Source organism: Triplophysa dalaica, chromosome 13, assembly GCF_015846415.1.
Source record: "Triplophysa dalaica isolate WHDGS20190420 chromosome 13, ASM1584641v1, whole genome shotgun sequence".
NCBI classification, from domain to species: Eukaryota; Metazoa; Chordata; class Actinopteri; order Cypriniformes; family Nemacheilidae; genus Triplophysa; species Triplophysa dalaica.
Window position 1 is genome coordinate 11,411,869 of NC_079554.1, and position 19,171 is coordinate 11,431,039.

At 41.2% G+C, this 19,171-nt stretch overlaps 1 protein-coding gene across 10 annotated transcripts in view; it reads left to right on the plus strand.

Annotated features, from left to right (window-relative positions):
* fryl (furry homolog, like) overlaps positions 1 to 19,171 on the plus strand; it is a 79,678-nt gene that overhangs the window by 45,812 nt on the left and 14,695 nt on the right. For all 10 annotated transcript variants that reach the window (XR_008908696.1, XM_056764840.1, XM_056764841.1 and 7 more), the window contains 39 exons: positions 324 to 427; positions 625 to 733; positions 1,169 to 1,255; positions 1,511 to 1,682; positions 3,356 to 3,488; positions 3,873 to 3,980; positions 4,300 to 4,534; positions 5,111 to 5,275; positions 5,384 to 5,470; positions 5,562 to 5,830; positions 5,941 to 6,151; positions 7,170 to 7,294; positions 7,410 to 7,467; positions 7,639 to 7,730; positions 7,903 to 8,075; positions 8,518 to 8,678; positions 8,765 to 8,875; positions 8,954 to 9,108; positions 9,199 to 9,298; positions 9,434 to 9,602; positions 9,686 to 9,954; positions 10,099 to 10,239; positions 10,393 to 10,561; positions 10,737 to 10,821; positions 10,905 to 11,017; positions 11,118 to 11,268; positions 11,344 to 11,447; positions 11,917 to 12,099; positions 12,373 to 12,568; positions 13,178 to 13,299; positions 13,662 to 13,849; positions 14,379 to 14,473; positions 14,574 to 15,190; positions 15,303 to 15,571; positions 15,664 to 15,804; positions 16,864 to 17,064; positions 17,213 to 17,374; positions 17,520 to 17,594; positions 17,676 to 17,852. Coding sequence is in view for 9 of the 10 variants with exons in the window: in XM_056764840.1 (XP_056620818.1) it covers positions 324 to 427; positions 625 to 733; positions 1,169 to 1,255; positions 1,511 to 1,682; positions 3,356 to 3,488; positions 3,873 to 3,980; positions 4,300 to 4,534; positions 5,111 to 5,275; positions 5,384 to 5,470; positions 5,562 to 5,830; positions 5,941 to 6,151; positions 7,170 to 7,294; positions 7,410 to 7,467; positions 7,639 to 7,730; positions 7,903 to 8,075; positions 8,518 to 8,678; positions 8,765 to 8,875; positions 8,954 to 9,108; positions 9,199 to 9,298; positions 9,434 to 9,602; positions 9,686 to 9,954; positions 10,099 to 10,239; positions 10,393 to 10,561; positions 10,737 to 10,821; positions 10,905 to 11,017; positions 11,118 to 11,268; positions 11,344 to 11,447; positions 11,917 to 12,099; positions 12,373 to 12,568; positions 13,178 to 13,299; positions 13,662 to 13,849; positions 14,379 to 14,473; positions 14,574 to 15,190; positions 15,303 to 15,571; positions 15,664 to 15,804; positions 16,864 to 17,064; positions 17,213 to 17,374; positions 17,520 to 17,594; positions 17,676 to 17,852 (6,282 nt within the window). In the remaining variant the exon portion in view is untranslated. The remainder of the gene's footprint in view (positions 1 to 323; positions 428 to 624; positions 734 to 1,168; positions 1,256 to 1,510; positions 1,683 to 3,355; positions 3,489 to 3,872; positions 3,981 to 4,299; positions 4,535 to 5,110; positions 5,276 to 5,383; positions 5,471 to 5,561; positions 5,831 to 5,940; positions 6,152 to 7,169; positions 7,295 to 7,409; positions 7,468 to 7,638; positions 7,731 to 7,902; positions 8,076 to 8,517; positions 8,679 to 8,764; positions 8,876 to 8,953; positions 9,109 to 9,198; positions 9,299 to 9,433; positions 9,603 to 9,685; positions 9,955 to 10,098; positions 10,240 to 10,392; positions 10,562 to 10,736; positions 10,822 to 10,904; positions 11,018 to 11,117; positions 11,269 to 11,343; positions 11,448 to 11,916; positions 12,100 to 12,372; positions 12,569 to 13,177; positions 13,300 to 13,661; positions 13,850 to 14,378; positions 14,474 to 14,573; positions 15,191 to 15,302; positions 15,572 to 15,663; positions 15,805 to 16,863; positions 17,065 to 17,212; positions 17,375 to 17,519; positions 17,595 to 17,675; positions 17,853 to 19,171) is intronic.

Genomic DNA, 19,171 nt, shown 5'->3' on the forward strand with positions numbered 1-19,171 from the left:
CAGCAGATTTTTGTGAATGAAGCAAGCACATTTTACAGTATTCACAGGCCCACCTCCCACTCACAAAACTCAAAATTTCCACCCAGTAAAATATGTTAGAGATTAACATATAAACTGAACTTGAAAGTAAATGTATTTCAATGCTCATTTTGTCTCATTTTAAAATATTAGTCATCTTGAGCCCTTCTTGAAAGTCAGCTGGGGTCCCCTTCTGTACCACGGACCCCTGTTTGAGAACCAATGTATTAAGTACAACTAATGGGTTTCTGTTGTTTGAAGATTGCTTGTATGTTTCCTGAACTGTTTTGTGCCCTTTCTTCCAGAACAAAGACCCCAAAATGTCTCGTGTAGCACTGGAGTCTCTGTACAGGCTGCTTTGGGTTTACATCATCAGGATCAAATGCGAGAGCAACACAGCCACACACAGGTACACCCCCCCCCCCCCCCCCCCCATTACACACACAGCAAAAGTAAAATCCAGTCGTGCAGACAAAAGTGTAAACACATAAACCACAGACATATTAAAATACTCACATTATTATTTCGCACATGTTTTCTTGTAAAGGTCAACATCACACATCTATACATGTCTCTCACTTGACATCATGTCTTTTTCTCTCCCAGTCGTCTCCTCAGTATTGTAACAGCACTTTTCCCGAAGGGCTCTCGCAGCGTGGTGCCCAGGGACACACCCCTCAACATCTTTGTTAAGATCATTCAGTTTATTGCTCAGGTAAACCACACAGTTCAGAACAGCTTGCCTCGTCTGTTAACGTTCATATAACACTTGCACAAGGTTATTTCCGTGCATTTAGAATTGTAATGAATCGAAAAGAAAAAAAATATGAGTTTCCAAAAACTTTGGTCTACCACTGTTTGTGCAAACACAAAGCCCGAATCCCAAATTATGGAAGTATACAAAAATAACCAGTTGTGTTTTTTAAATATTATGTTTTGAAAGATCAAATAATATTGAACTTTGGCAGACACATATGAAAATGCTGTATGCTTATGGGGCAGGGTCAATGGGGCAAAGAGAGCATACATTAAAAGCAAACTTGATTTTCGGCTTATTGCTCTTTTAGTAATAACAATAATTATTAATAGTGTTTACAATAATTTTTTGGATTTAACTAAATAACTCCTTGTGCCATGTTTCTTTCTGAAGGAACGGCTTGACTTTGCCATGAAAGAGATCATCTATGACCTGCTGTGTGTGGGCAAATCCCATAAGACATTCACCATCAATCCAGAGGTAAGTAAACACACACATACACGCACAGCCATGAATATTTTCCTTTCTTCTACATTGCATTGCACGGTCTTGTTCTCTACAATGTGAACTGAAGCGTCCAGAATTATCTGTGTAGTGAAAGACATGCATTAGTACCAAAGAATACAGATGAACGTGTGAATAATGCATATAATGACCTTGTTGATGGATTAATGAAAAGATAAACTTAGAAACAAATTATCTCTCACTTTCTCTCTTTTACGCACGCTCTCTCAGAGGATGAATATTGGTCTGCGGGCCTTCCTGGTGATAGCCGACAGCCTGCAGCAGAAAGACGGCGAGCCGCCCATGCCAACCACAGGAGTCATCTTACCCTCCGGAAACACGCTGAGGGTCAAAAAGATCTTCCTCAACACCACACTCACAGACGAGGAAGCCAAGGGCATAGGTACGTACCCTTAAGCCTGAGGCATTTTTTTGCTTGAATGCACAGTATTGCAAAGTATACTGCTTTGTGCATTGTGACATATTGCAATACCTCTCCGGGCCTACAGGGGTCAGGTTTTCTTCTCCTACCTTGAATCGATGCTCCCAGTACGTGTCGCCACTTGGTGGTTAAACTAATTACTACAAGAAATGGAATGTGCAGGCACGGAAGTACGCGTGTACTATTCTGATGAAAATTTGCGTCATGTGCACTGTGCACTGTCCCACACGTACATGTAAAAAGGGAAATATACCAAAGCCTTTACAATTCTCACTCAGCTCTCCTGAGGATATTCTTTATTAAAGCCCATATAGCCGTTCTAAGTTTTGCGTCTTGATTTTGATTTTTGCGTTCACTGCTTTGTGTTTGTTTTCCATGTGCGACTTTTAAGCATTGTCAGTTTTAACTCATTCCCCGCAGGCCTCTTTAAAAAAAAGTTGCCAGCCTACGCCAGCGTTTTTTTACATTTTCACCCAACTTCAATGGCTCACAGTAAATTTTCTGTAAAGAATATATGAACAAACTATATGTCAAATGAAAGAACAGAGTCTCAGCTTTTAAACAAAAAAAAACGTATTCTTCTATCTTCATATGTTCGTTTTTTATCACTCCGTAGATGTGCGTAGCTTTCTTAAAAAATGGCTCGTTTTGATTAAAGAGCTGAGATAATTAACGTTTTTGTCACAGATTGCTCCCAGATTACACTCAGAACAATCATTAAAAAACTATAAAACATATACGTTCTAGGTTCTGGGATTCTTTACTTTTTCCCAAAGGTGTGTAATAGCGCCACCTGCTGTACAACAGTAAAAACACTGATTGCCGTAAAAACTCGTCTTTGGCGAGGAAGCGTTTTTTTTAATTGGTGAGATAACTCGTCAATGGCGGTGAAAGAGTTAAGCAAATTGTTTAAATTTTTGATTAAAAACATATACTCAGTGTAGCAAATTTTTGTCTATTTATACTTCTTGTAAAATTTTGAGGTGCTAATTATTGTGGTAATAATTATTTCAAAATAGTATCTATGTTTTAGTGTATATATAGATCAAGTAAATGTTGAGCTTATATCATAAATTACGGTACGTCGATTTATTGCAAATAAAAAAAAAACATTTTCACATATTTTTTTAAATGATTTCCAATCGTCACCATCAGAAAATTCGCGAAATTTCTGGGAATTTTCTGGGAATGAGGAATGAAGCGATGATGTGTCACTATGTCTGGAAATTGGTTCGTGAGGACAGTTTTAGTCATATGTACAAATACAAAAACGAACAAATGTACACTTTTGAAGTTTTGGACGACTCATTTAGCAATTGTTATTATAAACTATTGTTTTGAGAACAGTGTTATGCCAGTACCTTGTCTTTTCTGCGTACGAGTAAATATACCGAAATGTATAAATGTGTGAAAATATATATTTTTTTTGTGAGTACCGTAAAAAACAATTCATGTGGTTTTGATATTCAGCATGTTAAACTTCATAAAGAAAAAGCAAAAATTTAAGCGAAACACAACTTAAACTATTTTATTACTATTTAATTGTGTTATCAACTGGCATCATTGTGGTTGAGCTCTGTATGTAAACCGATATCAAATATTAAGCTATGCTCTCTGTGTGCTTTTCTGTGTAGGCATGTCACTGTATTACCCTCAGGTCAGGAAAGCTCTGGACAACATCCTCAGACACCTGGATAAAGAAGTGGGGAGGTCTATGAGCATGACCAGTGTTCAGATGTCTAACAAAGAACCAGAGGACATGATCACGTAAGTCTCATCACAGTTCATTGACATCAGCACATTGAATTTAAAGGGACCGTTAACTCAAATTCTTTCATCATTTACTTCCCATCATGTCATTCAAAGCCTATAACTTGTCTCTTCTGCAGTGCAGAATATTTTGAATAATGTTGGTAACCAAACAGCATTGACCCACATTCAGCTTTATGACATAAACACAAAACCACAGAGACATTTATCAAAATATCTTTTTTAGTGTTCGCCAAATTTTTACATTATATTATACCTTTTACACTCTTTCTGATCATACTAGTCTGTGTGTGAAAAATGAATCAAGTTACATGTAAAGATTTCGTCATCATATGTGTTCCATTATGTATGAATTACATGTCTATGTTTGTTTACCACTAGTGGGGAGCGAAAACCGAAGATCGACCTGTTTCGGACATGTGTAGCTGCCATTCCCAGACTGATTCCAGACGGCATGAGCAGACAGGATCTCATTGAGCTACTGGCCAAGTAATGAACTCTGACCCTCAATCCATCACCTGAACAAAGCCCAGATTTACTAGTCCTGCTGTAGTAAGCAGATGCTTACAACTACACTCATTTACCATTCAACAGAGACATCTAGATTAATGTTAGAGATTAAGATTGACTCACTAAATTCCGTACGTTTGCCACCTCCCGTGCAATAACCACCATCTGAGTCAAACTTCCTGTGAAGTCTTAATGGCACACTGTCAGACTTCCAAAACACTTAAAAGGTCTCTTGACCTCTCTGCGGTTATCACTGACATTTATTTGCTTTATAAACAATGACTCTCCACTCTTCCAGACTGACCATCCATATGGACGAAGAGCTACGTGGTCTGGCGTTCACCACTCTGCAGGCTCTGATGGTGGACTTCCCAGACTGGAGAGAGGACGTGCTGTCTGGCTTTGTGTATTTCATTGTGAGGGAGGTGACTGATGTTCATCCCACTCTACTGGACAATGCTGTCAAGATGCTTCTGCAGCTCATCGTACAATGGAGGCAGGCAGTGCAGAGCAACCGCAGTCATGATTCACAGGTGCGTGTGTATGTGTCATCCCGCAGGAGTTTGTCATGTTGCGTGTGTGATATTTGCCTGTTTTTACTCAGGCCCTTGTATTATATTGTAAAGTTGTTTGGTTTGCTGTGTGTGCTCAAAAACATCCTATAATAGCTGAAAAGTATAGTTTTCGTGTTGACATTACGTGTTGAAACAGGAAGTTGGAACATATAGAGGGGCCTTGTTTACGTATTTATTTATGAAAGCTTTAAAAGGCTTTTAAAAGGATTTGCAATTTTGCTAGTGAGTTGTAGGTCGCTTCAGGGGGAGGGGCATTCTCGATCACAGAGCCAAAGTTTGATTGGACAAAATCTGTAAAGTTCAGGATGAGTCATCAGTACTTTTGTTTCCTTTTTCTGAAAGGAGAAAGTTGTAAATCTGATAAAAGTTTTTAGTGTATGTCAAGATTGAGAAACAAATATAAAACACACATGGACACCACAACAAAATCCAATTCTTTGGTGTATAACTTTTGTTTAAAAAATGTTTTGTATGGCTAAATAGATGCAATTTTATTTAAGTATGTTTGACATGTTTTGTTCCTCTTGCTGTCAGGGTCCATGTTTGCCGCTAGAGAGATCTCCTCTCTGGACAGTTTTACATGTGGTGGAGGGTCTGGCTCTGGTCGTTCTGTGTAGCTGTCGACCTGCAACACGGAGGCTTGCTGTCAATGTCCTTAAAGAGGTCCGATCACTGCACGCAGCCCTTGGCATCGCAAAGGTAACCATCCCCTTCAAGCGTCTTTCATATTCGACTACATGTAATCACCCTCTTTATCAATGAACTCCACATACTCATCGGTTTCTCTTGATGCTTTCTCTCTATCAGGGAGATGAGGAGTTGGCGATAGATGTGATGGACAGATTGAGCGCTTCAGTTCTCGAAAGCTTTATCCACCTTACTGGGGCCGATCAGGTAAGAAAATGTTCTTATGATGCTCCTATTTATAACATCCTGATTACAGTTGTTCACCAGCATTAAAAAATCGTGCTTGTCCTTTCTGTAGTCAAATCTGCTATACTGCCCCAGTGGAATAGATCTTCAGACTTTGGCCGAGTGGAGCTCCTCCCCTATCAGCCACCAGTTTGATGTGGTAAGCCCCTCACACATTTGGGTCTTTGCACATGTGACGCAAGGTCAGGACCCCTGGGTGATCAGCCTGTCCAGTTACCTGCGGCAGGAGCACCTGCCCAAACACTGTCCGTCGGCACTGAGCTACGCTTGGGTCTTTGCCTCCACACGCCTCCAGCTGCTCTCACCACAAGTCGACATCAAGTATGTTTTCTAATTCCGTGTATTTAGCTTCTGTTCCGGTAGAATTATCCATTATATCTATTTATAATCTAATGTATAATTTGTAACATGTGCTGTCTTTGACCTTGCAGCAGCCCCATCAATGCTAAGAAGGTGAACAACATGAGCAGTAGCAGTGACTCTTATGTAGGGCTTTGGAGGAACTATCTGATCCTTTGCTGCAGTTCTGCCACTTCTTCATCTTCCTCATCATCATCCTCATCGGCCCCCGGCTCTGTTCGCTGCTCCCCGCCCGAGACCCTGGCGTCCACGCCAGACAGCGGATATAGTTATGATTCAAAGGTCAGATCATTACACTGTTGAGCTGGCTAATACATAAGTATTATTTTTGATTCTGTGTATTAGCAACTTTTATGCTGGGAATATAAAAATGTAACAAAACTGTGAATAGCGGAGCGGATTAGTGCATTTTTCACATCATCCTTTCTTTACTGAGTGTGTTAGATTTGTATTGTCGCATGATTAAAAAAGTAAAAGTGTCTCTGATTTACACTCAAGAAGAAAACTTTGTTAGACTGTTGGTTACTATTGGTTACTATGTTGGTTACTATTAACTACAATGCAGTTAACTTTTGACGTCATCGGTTCAAAATGCTCACTTCCTGCCCATGACCTTTTTTATTTTGTTTCCTAAGTAAAAATTTTACTATTTTGTTTCAAGTAAATTTTTTAATTTGCATGAAACATCTTAAAGCCAGAGACTATTGTTCCTCTGAACACTTAAATCATTTTCCAATACCTAAAAATATGTGTTTGTAACTACTGCTTAGCCCTATCACCATCTACTGTATAATGTTGAGTTTAATAATTAACATTATTACATTATGCTCCATAACATCTTAACCAGCAATTCAAGTGAAGTATCATGGCAGGCCAGATTTGAGAGCACATGTTTTATATAACTGAACTTAAAGACCCGTGAACCGGAAGTTGCGATAGTTTTTACTTCTGTATTCTGACACATTTCCGATTGAAAAGGAATTTCAAAGTAGAAAATGAGTGGGTGTGGCTTGCGTTTTTCACTGCGAATTGATTGGTTGTGTAAAAACAGCTGTTGATTTTGAAATGAAGGTGGCAGCAGACTGACAGTTGAAGGGGAAGAGTTAACGGATGCTCCGGCCAAGCAGTCTAATTTACGCCATTTCTGACCCTGGATAACAAAACCAGTCTTAAGTAGCACAGGAACAGTTGTATCAGATAAAAAATAAGAACTGGCACTTTTTGTTTCACTGGGACATTAAAGGCGAAACATTTAATGAGATAAACGTGTGTGTGTGTGTGTACATGTGTGTTTGTGCAGATCATTAGCGTTCCGTCCCCTTCCTCCTTGTTCAAGCATGTGGTTCCTATGATGCGTTCTGAGAGCATGGACATCACTGAGTCTCTTGTCCTGGGGCTTGGCAGGACCAACCCCATTGCCTTCAGGTGCGTCTGCGTGTGTCTCTTCACCTATTGTCTTTATGAACCCATTTATTCTCAGATGTAGTTAGCATCAATGCTTCTGTGTGATGAAGCTATAACCCAGTGGTATATGTTACAGAGAGCTGTTGGATGAGTTAAATCCCATCATTAAAGAGGCGCTTGAAAGAAGGCCAGAGGTGAGTTGACCCCTGACTCCAAACATGAAACTATATTCTAAGATATTCTTTCTTACTCACAATCAATTTTTGCAGAGCACCGAAGCTGTTATGTCCACCAAGAATGTGTCTAATAAATTAAGAAATCAATCAATTTATGAATCAATCAATATTAAATCAATTTTTATGCAGAACATGAAGCGACGACGTCGTCGTGATGTTCTCAGAGTCCAGCTGGTCCGGATTTTTGAGCTACTGGCCGATTCTGGGGTCATCAGTCAGACGTAAGTCAAACACATCTCTCCTCACTATCTCAAACCTTAAAGGAACCTTTCAAACCCATCTGTAGATCAAAAGCATTTCAAACATTATGAAAAACTGGTGACTTATCAGTGATTTTATCCAATATGTCACTAAGATTTTTCTCATCTTAATGCTTGTGAATTGTGTGCGTAGTGCGAGCAGTGGTCTGGATGGGGAGTCTCACTCTTTGAACAGCACGCTGCTGGAGTACGTGGATCTGACCCGGCAGCTTCTGGAAGCCGAGAATGACAAAGACTCGGACATGTTAAGAGACATCCGCTGTCACTTCAGCGCCCTGGTGGCCAACATCATTCAGAATGTACCAGGTACACACACGGCTCTGGCATGCTTTTTATACTATACAGTTGCACTATATATAGTTTTGAATGAAGGAAAGCTGTTTTTCTGAACACATCATCTTACACAGATTGACCAAAAATATAGTTATGCCCCTTTACTGTTGCTTGAGCCAATGTTGATTGTCAGGATGACTTTCTTTCTTCCAAAGAACACAAAAGGAGATATTTTGATGAATGCATTGGCTTTGTATCCATACAATTGAGGTGAATGGGTGCCAGTGCTGTTTGGTAACCAACTTTCTTTAAAATATCATCTTTTGTGTTCTGCGGAAGAAAAAAAGTCATGCAGGTTTGAAATGACAAGAGGGTGAGTAATTATAGGTGAATTAATATTTGTCAATTTAGCTTGGCGAGCAATCAGACAAACTTTTTTATCTCTCAAAACAAAACCAATTGTGTGCTCCCTCAGTGCATCAGAGGAGGAGCATCTTCCCACAGCAGTCTCTGAGACACAGTCTATTCATGCTCTTCAGTCATTGGGCGGGACCCTTCAGCATCATGTTCACACCGCTGGACCGATACAGCGACCGTAACATGCAGATCAACAGACACCAGTACTGTGCGCTGAAGGTACGAGAATGCTATTGTGGCTCACTTAAACACACACCCCTATAAAGTGTGCGGATGTTTGACGTTTCCGAGTTTTGTTGCCGTAGGCCATGTCTGCAGTGCTGTGTTGTGGTCCGGTGGCCGATAATGTTGGTCTGTCTTCTGACGGATACCTTTACAAGTGGCTGGACAACATTCTAGACTCCCAAGACCGCAAGGTAACCGCACACACAACATAATCGCTTTTTTTTGACCGTGCTTCGTTTATCGTGACCTGTATGTATTTGTGGGTTTAGGTGCATCAGTTGGGATGTGAGGCAGTCATGCTGTTGTTAGAACTGAACCCAGATCAGAGCAATCTGATGTTCTGGGCGGTGGATCGCTGCTACACGGGGTCCCGCAGGGTCGCCGCGGGCTGCTTCAGGGCCATCGCTAATGTATTTCACAACAGGTGCACACCAAAACGTCGCTGTGATGAATGTCTACAAACCAACAAGCGACTGAATTCAGCTGAATCTATTTCCTTTGTGTTTTCCTGCAGGGATTACCAGTTTGACACTGTGGTTCTGCTGAATCTCATCCTCTTTAAGGCCGCAGACTCTTCCAGAGATATCTACGAGGTCGCCATGCAGCTGCTACAGGTGACCTGTTCAGCTTTTTACACATTTTTCACATTTCTGCATGTCATGTTCCACCCACATATACAGTTCAAATGAGTTTTGAGGCGAAGACTAAGCAAATGAAGCCCAGTAACTTTTGTTTTGTTTACGTGTTAGATACTGGAGCCAAAACTCTTCCGTTATGCCCATAAACTGGAGATCCAGCGTGCTGATGGCGTGTTATCTCCAGCCTCCCCCCTTCCTCACCTGTACTCTGTGTCCTACTACCAACTCAGCGAAGAACTTGCTAGAACGTACCCCGAGCTCACCCTGCCCATCTTCTCAGGTACCTGTGCGCGTAAACACACCCATATGTGAATTTTCGGGACTTCAGATTGAAATTCAGACTGACGCCGAGTTTTATTCCAGAGGTGAGTCAGAGAATCCAAACAGCGCACCCTGGTGGTCGGCAGGTGATGCTGCATTACCTTCTACCCTGGATGAACAACGTGGAGCTGGTGGACTTCAAGCCTTCAACTCGGCGTCAAGAGGAGCCGTCGACAACGGAGGATGAGGAGGATGCCCACGAGAGAGACATGATGATGGTGAACAGCCGTCGCTGGCTGAGAGGAGAGGGCTGGGGGTCACCGCATGCTACCACCATGATCCTGAATAACCTCATGTTCATGACTGCCAAGGTAAAACATGGATCTTAAAATGATTTTAAACATATTCGTAATCATAAATTATTGGGTAGAGTACTACAAATTAATTTGTTGAAATCACGCATTCTTTTCAACCCTTCTTAATTTCCTAAATGTTCATGTTTTCTGTCTCTCCAGTATGGAGATGAGTTCGCATGGTCAGAGATTGAGAACGTCTGGACTACTTTAGCTGACAGCTGGCCCAAAAATCTAAAGATCATCCTGCACTTCCTCATCAGCATGTCTGGAGTCAACAGCGAACCGAGTCTTCTGCCTTACGTGAGTGTGACCTCTCTCAACCAATCAGATGGCAGATTCTTACAACCTGAGCAAAACCTGCTTATTCTTCTGACCCTCAGTACTGTTACTTATCTCAAACTTTTGTTGTTTATCAATATCATCGTTTCTAATGTTTCTCATGATGCTGTGCAGGTGAAGCGTGTGGTTGTGTATCTGGGCAGGGATAAGACCATGCAGTTGCTTGAAGAGTTAATGAATGAGCTGGAGTTGACAGAGCCTGTGTGCTCAGCTGTCACTCACATGGATAACCCGCCTTACTATCGCATCACTTCCTCTTACAAAATCCCCTCGGTTACATCAGGTATACACAACTCAGACGTCATTTATTTAGTTTCTGGTAATGTTCAGGAAACTCATTGATCAGAGTAATCTGTGATGCTGAAGTGTTTTTTGTAAACCAACACTAGCTCGTATTAGATGAGGACACAAAAGGTGAAGCTGATATTTCGGGCTCATAGTATCGTCACTTTTTTCAGGAACAACATCCAGTAGCAACACCATGGTACCTGGACCTGATGGACACCACGACAGCAAACTAAAAGATTCCAACATGGAGGACAAGTACGCGCACCTCTTTTAACACTTCCATGAAATGTTATCATCAAACACGGTAATAAATGGACGATTTCTGTCTGTCTGTGCAGTTACACTCATCTGGACATCTACAGCGGTCTTAACAGTAATCTGAACAGACAACATCATCGGCTGGAGTCCCGTTACAGCAGCAGCTCAGGAGGATCGTATGAGGAAGAGAAAAGTGAGAACCTTCACATAAACAAATCAAGTGAACATTTGAAGACCCCATGAAATCATGTATATGGACTAAAAGGAATGTGATAAAATATTTTGTTCTGTAGGTGACACTATGCCTGTTTACGCGAACTGGCGTCTGAAGGTGATGGATCATAACCGGCCCGAGCCCCTCCCATTTCCCCCTACCGGCGGCTGCTGGTCACCTCTGATCGATTACCTGCCCGAGACCACCACGCCTGGAGTCTCCCTGCACAGGTGATGAACATACACTCACCCTGTGAATCAACATTCTCCTTGACCGCTTGAAGCTCAACACTGTACTCTTTCCAGGTGTAACATTGCCGTGATCTTACTCACCGACCTCATTGTAGACCACGGCGTCAAAGTGGAATGGAGCTCGTACCTTCACCTGCTTCTGCACTCCATCTTCATAGGTAACACACACACTGCAATAGAATTCATCTCCATTTTCTGTTCCCTCATTGTTTTAAAGGCGTCATATGGCACGAATACATGTTTTTCTGTGTCTTTGGTGTGTTATAAGTTGCCCATGCATGTATTTGACACGGAAATTTGCAAAAATGTAAGTGTCTGAAACAAAATAGGCATTATAACTAAGTAAATGCTCACCAGACCTGCCTGAGACACCTCGTGTAACCAAACCCCTACAAATCTACGTCAGATCGCGGTATGATTTGACTAAGACCGCCCAAATGTATACATAAGTGAGGTGGGTGTGCCTGTCAGTAGAATTGCTTTGGAACCTGATGTTGCAATTGGACCAATTGCGTTTTTGAACCTTAAATCGTGTATACACATTGCATTACATCTGAAACAAACGCTTATATTCGTTTCAGCTGTGTCATATGACCCCTTTAATGCTCTGTGAATATTTGTGTGTAGGCTTCGACCACCAGCACCCAGAAGTCTATGAGCACTGCAAGCGCTTATTGCTCCACCTGCTGGTCGTCCAGGGAACCAACAGCAGCGTCCAGTCGCTGGCCTCCGTGCTGCTGCGGAACAGAGAGCTTAATGAGCCCAGAGTCCTGACAGTCAAACCAGCGCTTCAGGAGTTCAACCTCACAGGTGCATTGAAGAATATGCTTCTGTCTCTTTGTGCAAGGGCCTCAAAATAACAATTTAATAGGTTTTTACTCTGCACTCTTTCTTTGAAACGATCCGGGTGTGAGACTAATTAAACTTTTTTTTGCACCAAAGCAGTAGTTTTAGCACTTCTTCAATGGAGTTGCTTTTAGAGTGTTTATTTAACACAGTTACTGTGTGAGTGCTAAAACTATTAATAATTTAAAGACCCTCTTGTAGTGTTAAGATTAATGTAAATGTCTCTCTCTCACTCAGGCACCACAGAGCTAATGCCTGAATACCAGCCGTCTCCGACGACAGATTCTGGCCTGAGCTCCAGCTCTACGTCGTCCAGTATCAGTCTGGGCTGCTCGGTCCTGCCTCACCTCACCCCCACTCTTCTTAATGAAGTGGACCTGTCTGCAGAACAGGACGAGAAGGTCAAAAACCTCATCGAGTTCATCAGCTCAAGGTGAAAGCCTTGAAAAATCAGATTTTTCCTTTCAGGACTTACATTGTCAATTCATGGGGTTTCGTTTTTGCTGATGAGGATTTGGCCAAATATTCATGTATTATTTGCTTAATGTAGCATAATGGTAACAAATCCAACCGGCAGGTTGGTTGATAAAACCCTGAAAGGGCGAAGAAGAAGTCGTCATTCTCATTTCACCTATTTTCATTATATGTTCTTTTGTTATCATTCTCAAAGTTTAAATAATAGAATAGTTTATGCAATGTTTTGGATCCTTCAATAACAATGTGCACATTTGAGTTTGTTACGCGTTTTAATCCGTCTAGACTTCTTGGAAACATTTCGAAAGTGTATTTATTTTTGTGTTATGTTATTGTATTTTTTCCTCTGCCTGCAGCCACGTGTAACAGAAGAGGGTATTGTTGCCTTGCATGTGTGTGCGTGTGTGTTCACTCGGTCTCATTTCTGTGTGATTCTGAGTGTGTTCATACATAGTTATTTTAATCAACAATGGGAGCCTGTGAGCCTGCTGTACCTTTGTTCTATGTTTGACGTCTGCTTTTGTGTCTCTTCCTGTCTCTCACTCTACTCTTATTGGTTTGTCTGTAGGAAACGAGGTCCACTGTGGAACCACGAAGACGTCTCTCCTAAAAACCCCAATATCAAGAGCGCTGAACAACTTAGCGTTTTCCTACGCCATGTTGTCAATGTTTTTAAGCAGACGCCGTCCGGTAAGACACAACAAATGGTATTACAGTATTTTCTGCTCTCGAAGCAAATCAACTTTATTGTAACACTACAAAACCAACAGAGGTTTTGTGAAAACCGAAGTTGTTGGTGAAAATCTTTGATCTGTACCGAATATACATACAAAATACAAACAATATACAAAAAATTCACACTACAACATTTACACAAATTGAATGTACAAAATACTGTATATAAACACATACAAATAGTGCACGATTTGAAACAATGGGCCTGTTCTCTGTGACCACCCACTATTCTCAAGCTGCTTTTGTTTCATGCAAAAAATTGTATGATACAAGGTTTTATCGGGTTTTTAAGGATGCATGTTTATGTGTTTTATCAGGTTTTCAGCTGGAACAGAAGTTGAGTGAAGTTGCTTTGCAGACCGCTCTGTCCTGCTCTTCACGGCACTACGCCGGTCGCTCTTTCCAGATCTTCAGAGCGCTGAAACAGCCCCTCACAGCCTCCACGCTGTCAGATGTGCTATCTCGTCTGGTTGAGACTGTGGGAGATCCAGGAGAAGAGGCTCAGGTATGCTAGAAGTGTCCCGTGGATGCAGAAGTACTGATATGACAATAACAACAGTGTTTAAGTAGAAGGATTTTTCTGTAAATTTGGACTATTAGTTTAAAAAAATGAAATGAAATGTTCTGTCATCATTTACTTACTGTCTTGTCATTTCAAACCTGTTTGAATTTCTATCTTCTGCCGATCACAAAAGACGATATTTTGAAGAATGTTGCTAACCGAACGGGCGGTACCCATTGACTTGGTTTGTTTTTGTGTCTATAAAGTAGAAGTGAATGGGCACCACTATTGTTTGGTTATTGACATTCTTCAAAATATCTTCTTTTGTGTTCTGCAGACGAAAGTAAGTCGTACAGGTTTGAAATGTGAACTATTAACCGTTAGTTTTACCAAAAACACACTTTTGGTGGAAATAGTGGTAGGAATGGGTAGATTTCTTTAAAGATTCTTCTAAGAGTATCAGTCAAAGTGTTCATAAAGTTATCTAATATTTTAAGATTTGCACAATTCAATACACTTCTCTCTGTTTTAGGGTTTTGTTATTGAGTTGCTTTTGACTCTAGAGGCTGGTATAGACACACTGGCTGAAACCATGAAAAATTACGACTTGCTTACTGCACTCTCACAGTAAGACACATTACGGCACTATACAGTATTGACCTCTTTTGTACATAGCATTTTACTCCCCTAAACTTGCTTGCTGACACGCTGTGTACATCTCCTGCAGGGCCTCCCATGATCCTCTGCATGGCACCAAGTTTGCCAATAACAGGAAGAGTACCGGCCAGCTGAATCTCAGCAGCGGAAGTTTCTTGCACGGCAACTACAGCCACACTCGCAGCAACTCTCTCCGGGCCTCGGAACGCCTCGGAGACCGGCGCCGTAGCAACACCCTTGATGTGGCCGACCGTCTGGGCGGCAGCCACGGCAACCTAGCCCGTACGCGGAGCTTATCGTCGTTAAGAGAGGATGGGGGGCGTGGAGCTGGAGGAGGTGGTGGAGCCGGGTCTGGTGAGGTGGTGCCACCCACCGACCCCACCAACCTGCTGGCGACGGTGTTCTGGATCGCCACGTCGCTTTTGGAGTCCGATTATGAGTTTGAGTACCTGCTGGCTCTCAAGCTGTTAAACCGACTCCTGGCCCAGATGCCCCTGGAGAAGGCCGACAGCAGGGAGAAGCTAGAGAGGGTTCAGGCCAAGCTGAAGTGGTACAACTTCCCCGGGCTGCTCACGCTTTTCCTGAAGGGCTTTACTTCAGCTGCAACACAGGAGCTCACTATTCATCTCCTCAGTAAACTCATAACGGTGTCTCGACACACGCTTATAGACCCTGCACAGGTAGCAGGTAAGCTAGCTCGGGAATCGGAACTATACATTTTAATTTAATAACTAACATTTTATTTGTTCATGATCGTTGTTGTATTGGGTTTCAAGAGAATATTTTGATGTCCTCTAAGGTTTTCCTCTGAATATCTTGTGCCTGCTGCCACACCTGGTCCAGCACTTTGACAACCCCACAGTGTTCTGTAAGGAGACCGCCGACCGCATCGCCAAAGTGTGCGCCGAGGAAAAGTCGGCGACGCTGGCCAACCTGGCACACATGATGAGCCTATACTCCACGCACAGCTACTCACGAGACAGCACCAACTGGATCAACGTGGTGTGCCGCTACCTGCACGACTCGTTCTCTGAAATCACTTTTAACCTGGTTACTTACCTCGCTGAGGTGAGATACATTTGGTTCAAGTTTAGTTCCGTTACACGCTTTAGCAGTTTAATAAAATATAATATTTTGACCTTTGACCTCTTGTTTTGTAGTTGCTGGAGAAGGGTCTCAACAGCATGCAGCAGTCTTTACTGCAGATCATCTACAGTCTGCTTAGTCACATCGATCTGTCTGCAGCACCGGTCAAACAGTTCAACCTGGAAATCATGAAGATTATAGGCAAATATGTTCAGGTGTGTGAAGGTTGTCAATAGTGTTTAGTTTAATGCTTTTTACTATTTATTTTGCCGGCCTGTCTTTAGGGTCCAATATTAATCTTCGCCACATAGTTGTATTCACTCGTTTTCTGTGGAACACATAAGAAGATATTTTGAGAAATGTCTCTGTGGTTTCGTGTCCATACAATGCAAGTCAATGGGGGCGAATGTTGTTCAGGTACAAACATTTTTCAGTACGTCTTTTGTGTTCTGCAGAAGAAAGAAAGTCATATAGGTTTGAAATGACATGAGGGGGAATAAACAATGAACATTGTTTGAGAAATTACTACATTTCTTATCCGATAGCCGATTATTCAGAGTCATATCTGCCGATACCGATTCTGAAGATAAAAGTTAATATTTCTTAACTTTATGAATGATAATAATTCATATAAAGATTATTAATATTGAACTGGGGATGTTTCTTTACATTTTTTATATACAGAGGAGAAATTAATTGGGTATTATCAATTCGATACAGATTATTGTCAGATAATCTCTTTTTATTACACAGTTATTGTATAACACTAGATAAAATGCTATCAATTTTTTGCCTGTTTTCTACCTCCCTTGAAATTGTGTTTTGTGTTATTTATTTAAAAAAAAGCTTTTTTCATTTTGTCCAATTAAAGTGCAGCTTATAGTGTTATTCAGTATAAGCAGATCTTCATCTAAGAAACTGTCACAAAAATGTAAAGACTTTGTCATTTAATTTCTCATGAAAAATAGTTTTTCCTGCCGATGCTTTTTTTTGTTTACCATCTCTTTTCAAGAGGATGTGTGTGTTCACACAGAATATTGTGTGTGTTCAAATTTCTTCATCCATTTCCATGCCTTTGGCTGTGCGTGCATTGATGTTTGTTTGTTTGTTTATATAAAAGGCTGCGGGCCGGCCGCTTTGAAGAGGCACTTTTGAGAAAGCGTGACCTAAATTCTTTCTTTCTCTTTGGTCTTTATTAAAGCTTTTTGTCTTTTAAGCCCCTCGGTTAATTGACAAAAATGCTCAAGTGTTTTGTTGTTTGTCCGTGTTTACAGAGCCCGAATTGGAAAGAGGCCCAGAACATTCTGAAATTGGTCGTGTCTCGATCAGCCAGTCTGGTGGTTCCAGATGAAGTGCAGCGCTCCTATAGCACCGAGTCGACTGGCTCGCCGGAGATCGCGTTCACTCGCATTTTTAACAATGCATCTAAAGAGCTGCCAGGAAAAACGCTGGACTTCCACTTTGACATCTCAGAGGTGCTTCCTTTTTCCATCTAATAATTCATCTTCAGACTCTTCTGTTTTTTTCTTTATACTTAAATCGTTGCTTCTGTCTGGCTAATGTCTCTTTTAACAGTTTAATACATTATATTCGCTCATATTACGTATTTGTTTTGACCCACAGACACCTATCATAGGTCACAAGTATGGCGACCAGCGAACTGCAGCAGGGCGTAATGGGAAACCGCAGGTCATTGCTGTGACAAGAAGCACCTCTTCGACTTCCTCGGGGTCCAACTCCAACGGCCTTGTGCCAGTCAGCTGGAAGAGACCTCAGCTTTCACAAGTATTGCTGACTATTGTTCACAGTTTGCTTTTATTGTGTAACTATCGCATTGTTCCAAAACAAAAATGCTTGTGATGCAATTGAATATTACTAGGTTTGTGTCAGTCAGTATGTTCATTTCTGATGATCATACCTCTGCTTGCAGAGGAGAACCCGTGAGAAACTGATGAATGTCTTGTCTCTGTGCGGCCCTGACACCGGCTTGCCCAAAAACCCCTCTGTATGTTTTTTCCAAATAGAAATAATATTTTTAAATGGTTTCATACTCTTGGCGATAGCTAATCACATTTATTTTCTATAGGTGATATTCTCCTCAAACGAGGATTTGGATGCAGGTGACCAGCAGACCAGCCTGATCCCCACTGTAGAGGAAGTGACACGGGAGGAGGAGGCACAAGCGGAAGATGCAGGAAGTGAACAGCAGTTTGGTGTCTTTAAGGACTTTGACTTCTTGGATGTGGAGTTGGAGGATACGGAGGTGAGAGCTGATGCTTTAGGCATTTTACAGTAACATAATTAAACGTGTGAGGTTGTGTTTCATAAAAAGCTAGCGATGGCTCTAATGTTATTTCTGTGGTAACAAACACGCCACGACATTCAATTACATCATTTATTGACTGTGTGTGTGTTTTTCTCTGAGCGTACATCACCTGTGTGTCTGTGTACTTCCACATTATTTCAGTGTCTTAACTTTTCCTAACACTGTATTGTCTTTTTTCCTTCTTTTGCCTCCAGGAGCTTCAGGTAAGTTTTTCAAGCAGAATTTAGGCTCAGTAAGCGCTGTGAAGCTTAACTTATGAACGTTTTATTTCTCAACAAAAGATTGAGCACTCGTCGTTCATCTGAAATGTTTTCCTTTTAGCCAATCAAGCGAGTCCTTTAATATTTACAGCTAAAGCAAGGATGCATATAATTCAGTGCATTTGTATAAAAATAAGATAAATGTGTATATAGTCACTTTCTCTGATGGGCCATTAACACAACACTGTTTTGTTTTAATAGGGTACTAAGTTACTCGGAAAAATACAGTGCTTACTGTTTACTGATGCACTGGGTCTATGTTACATTGGCCCTAGCTGTAATTGTTGGTTCCTGTATACTTTAAAGGGGTCATATGGCGCGAATATTTGTTTTTCTGTGTCTTTAGTGTGTTATAAGTTGCCCATGCATGTATTTGACACGTAAAATTGCCAAAATTTATGTCTTGGAACAAAAGATGCATTCTGTCTAAAAGCAAATGCTCACCCCCTCAAATCAACATCAGTTCGTGGTATGATTTGACTATGATGATTTGATATGATTTGGTTGAAGACCAACCAAATGTTAATGCTAGTAAGGTGGGCGTACCTGTCAGTACAATTGCTTTGGAACCTGATGTTCCAAATATGGTAAGAAGCGTAACATTTCGGTCACACGCTTGCAGTATTGGACCCCTCACTAAGCACTGATTCACTTGACCAATCATAGCACACCTTGCTTTTCCGAGCTATGATTTATTTTTTTAATTCCACACGTTTCAGAGAAGCGGGGGGCAAAGACGAGTTACAAACATGCAATGTATGTGGAAAATACCGTGTTTTTTAACCTCAAATCGTTTACACACATTGCATTACATCTAAAACAAACGATAATATACGACCCCTTTAAAAGCAGATGAAAAGTACATTAGGCTTATAATGTTTACTGTATGATCAGGACATTTTCTCAAAGTTGAACATAAAGCATCTTTTTCATACATTTGTTTAGTCATTTTTGTCTCGTTCTCCATCACTTTATTGTGATCTGTGCTTGTGCGTA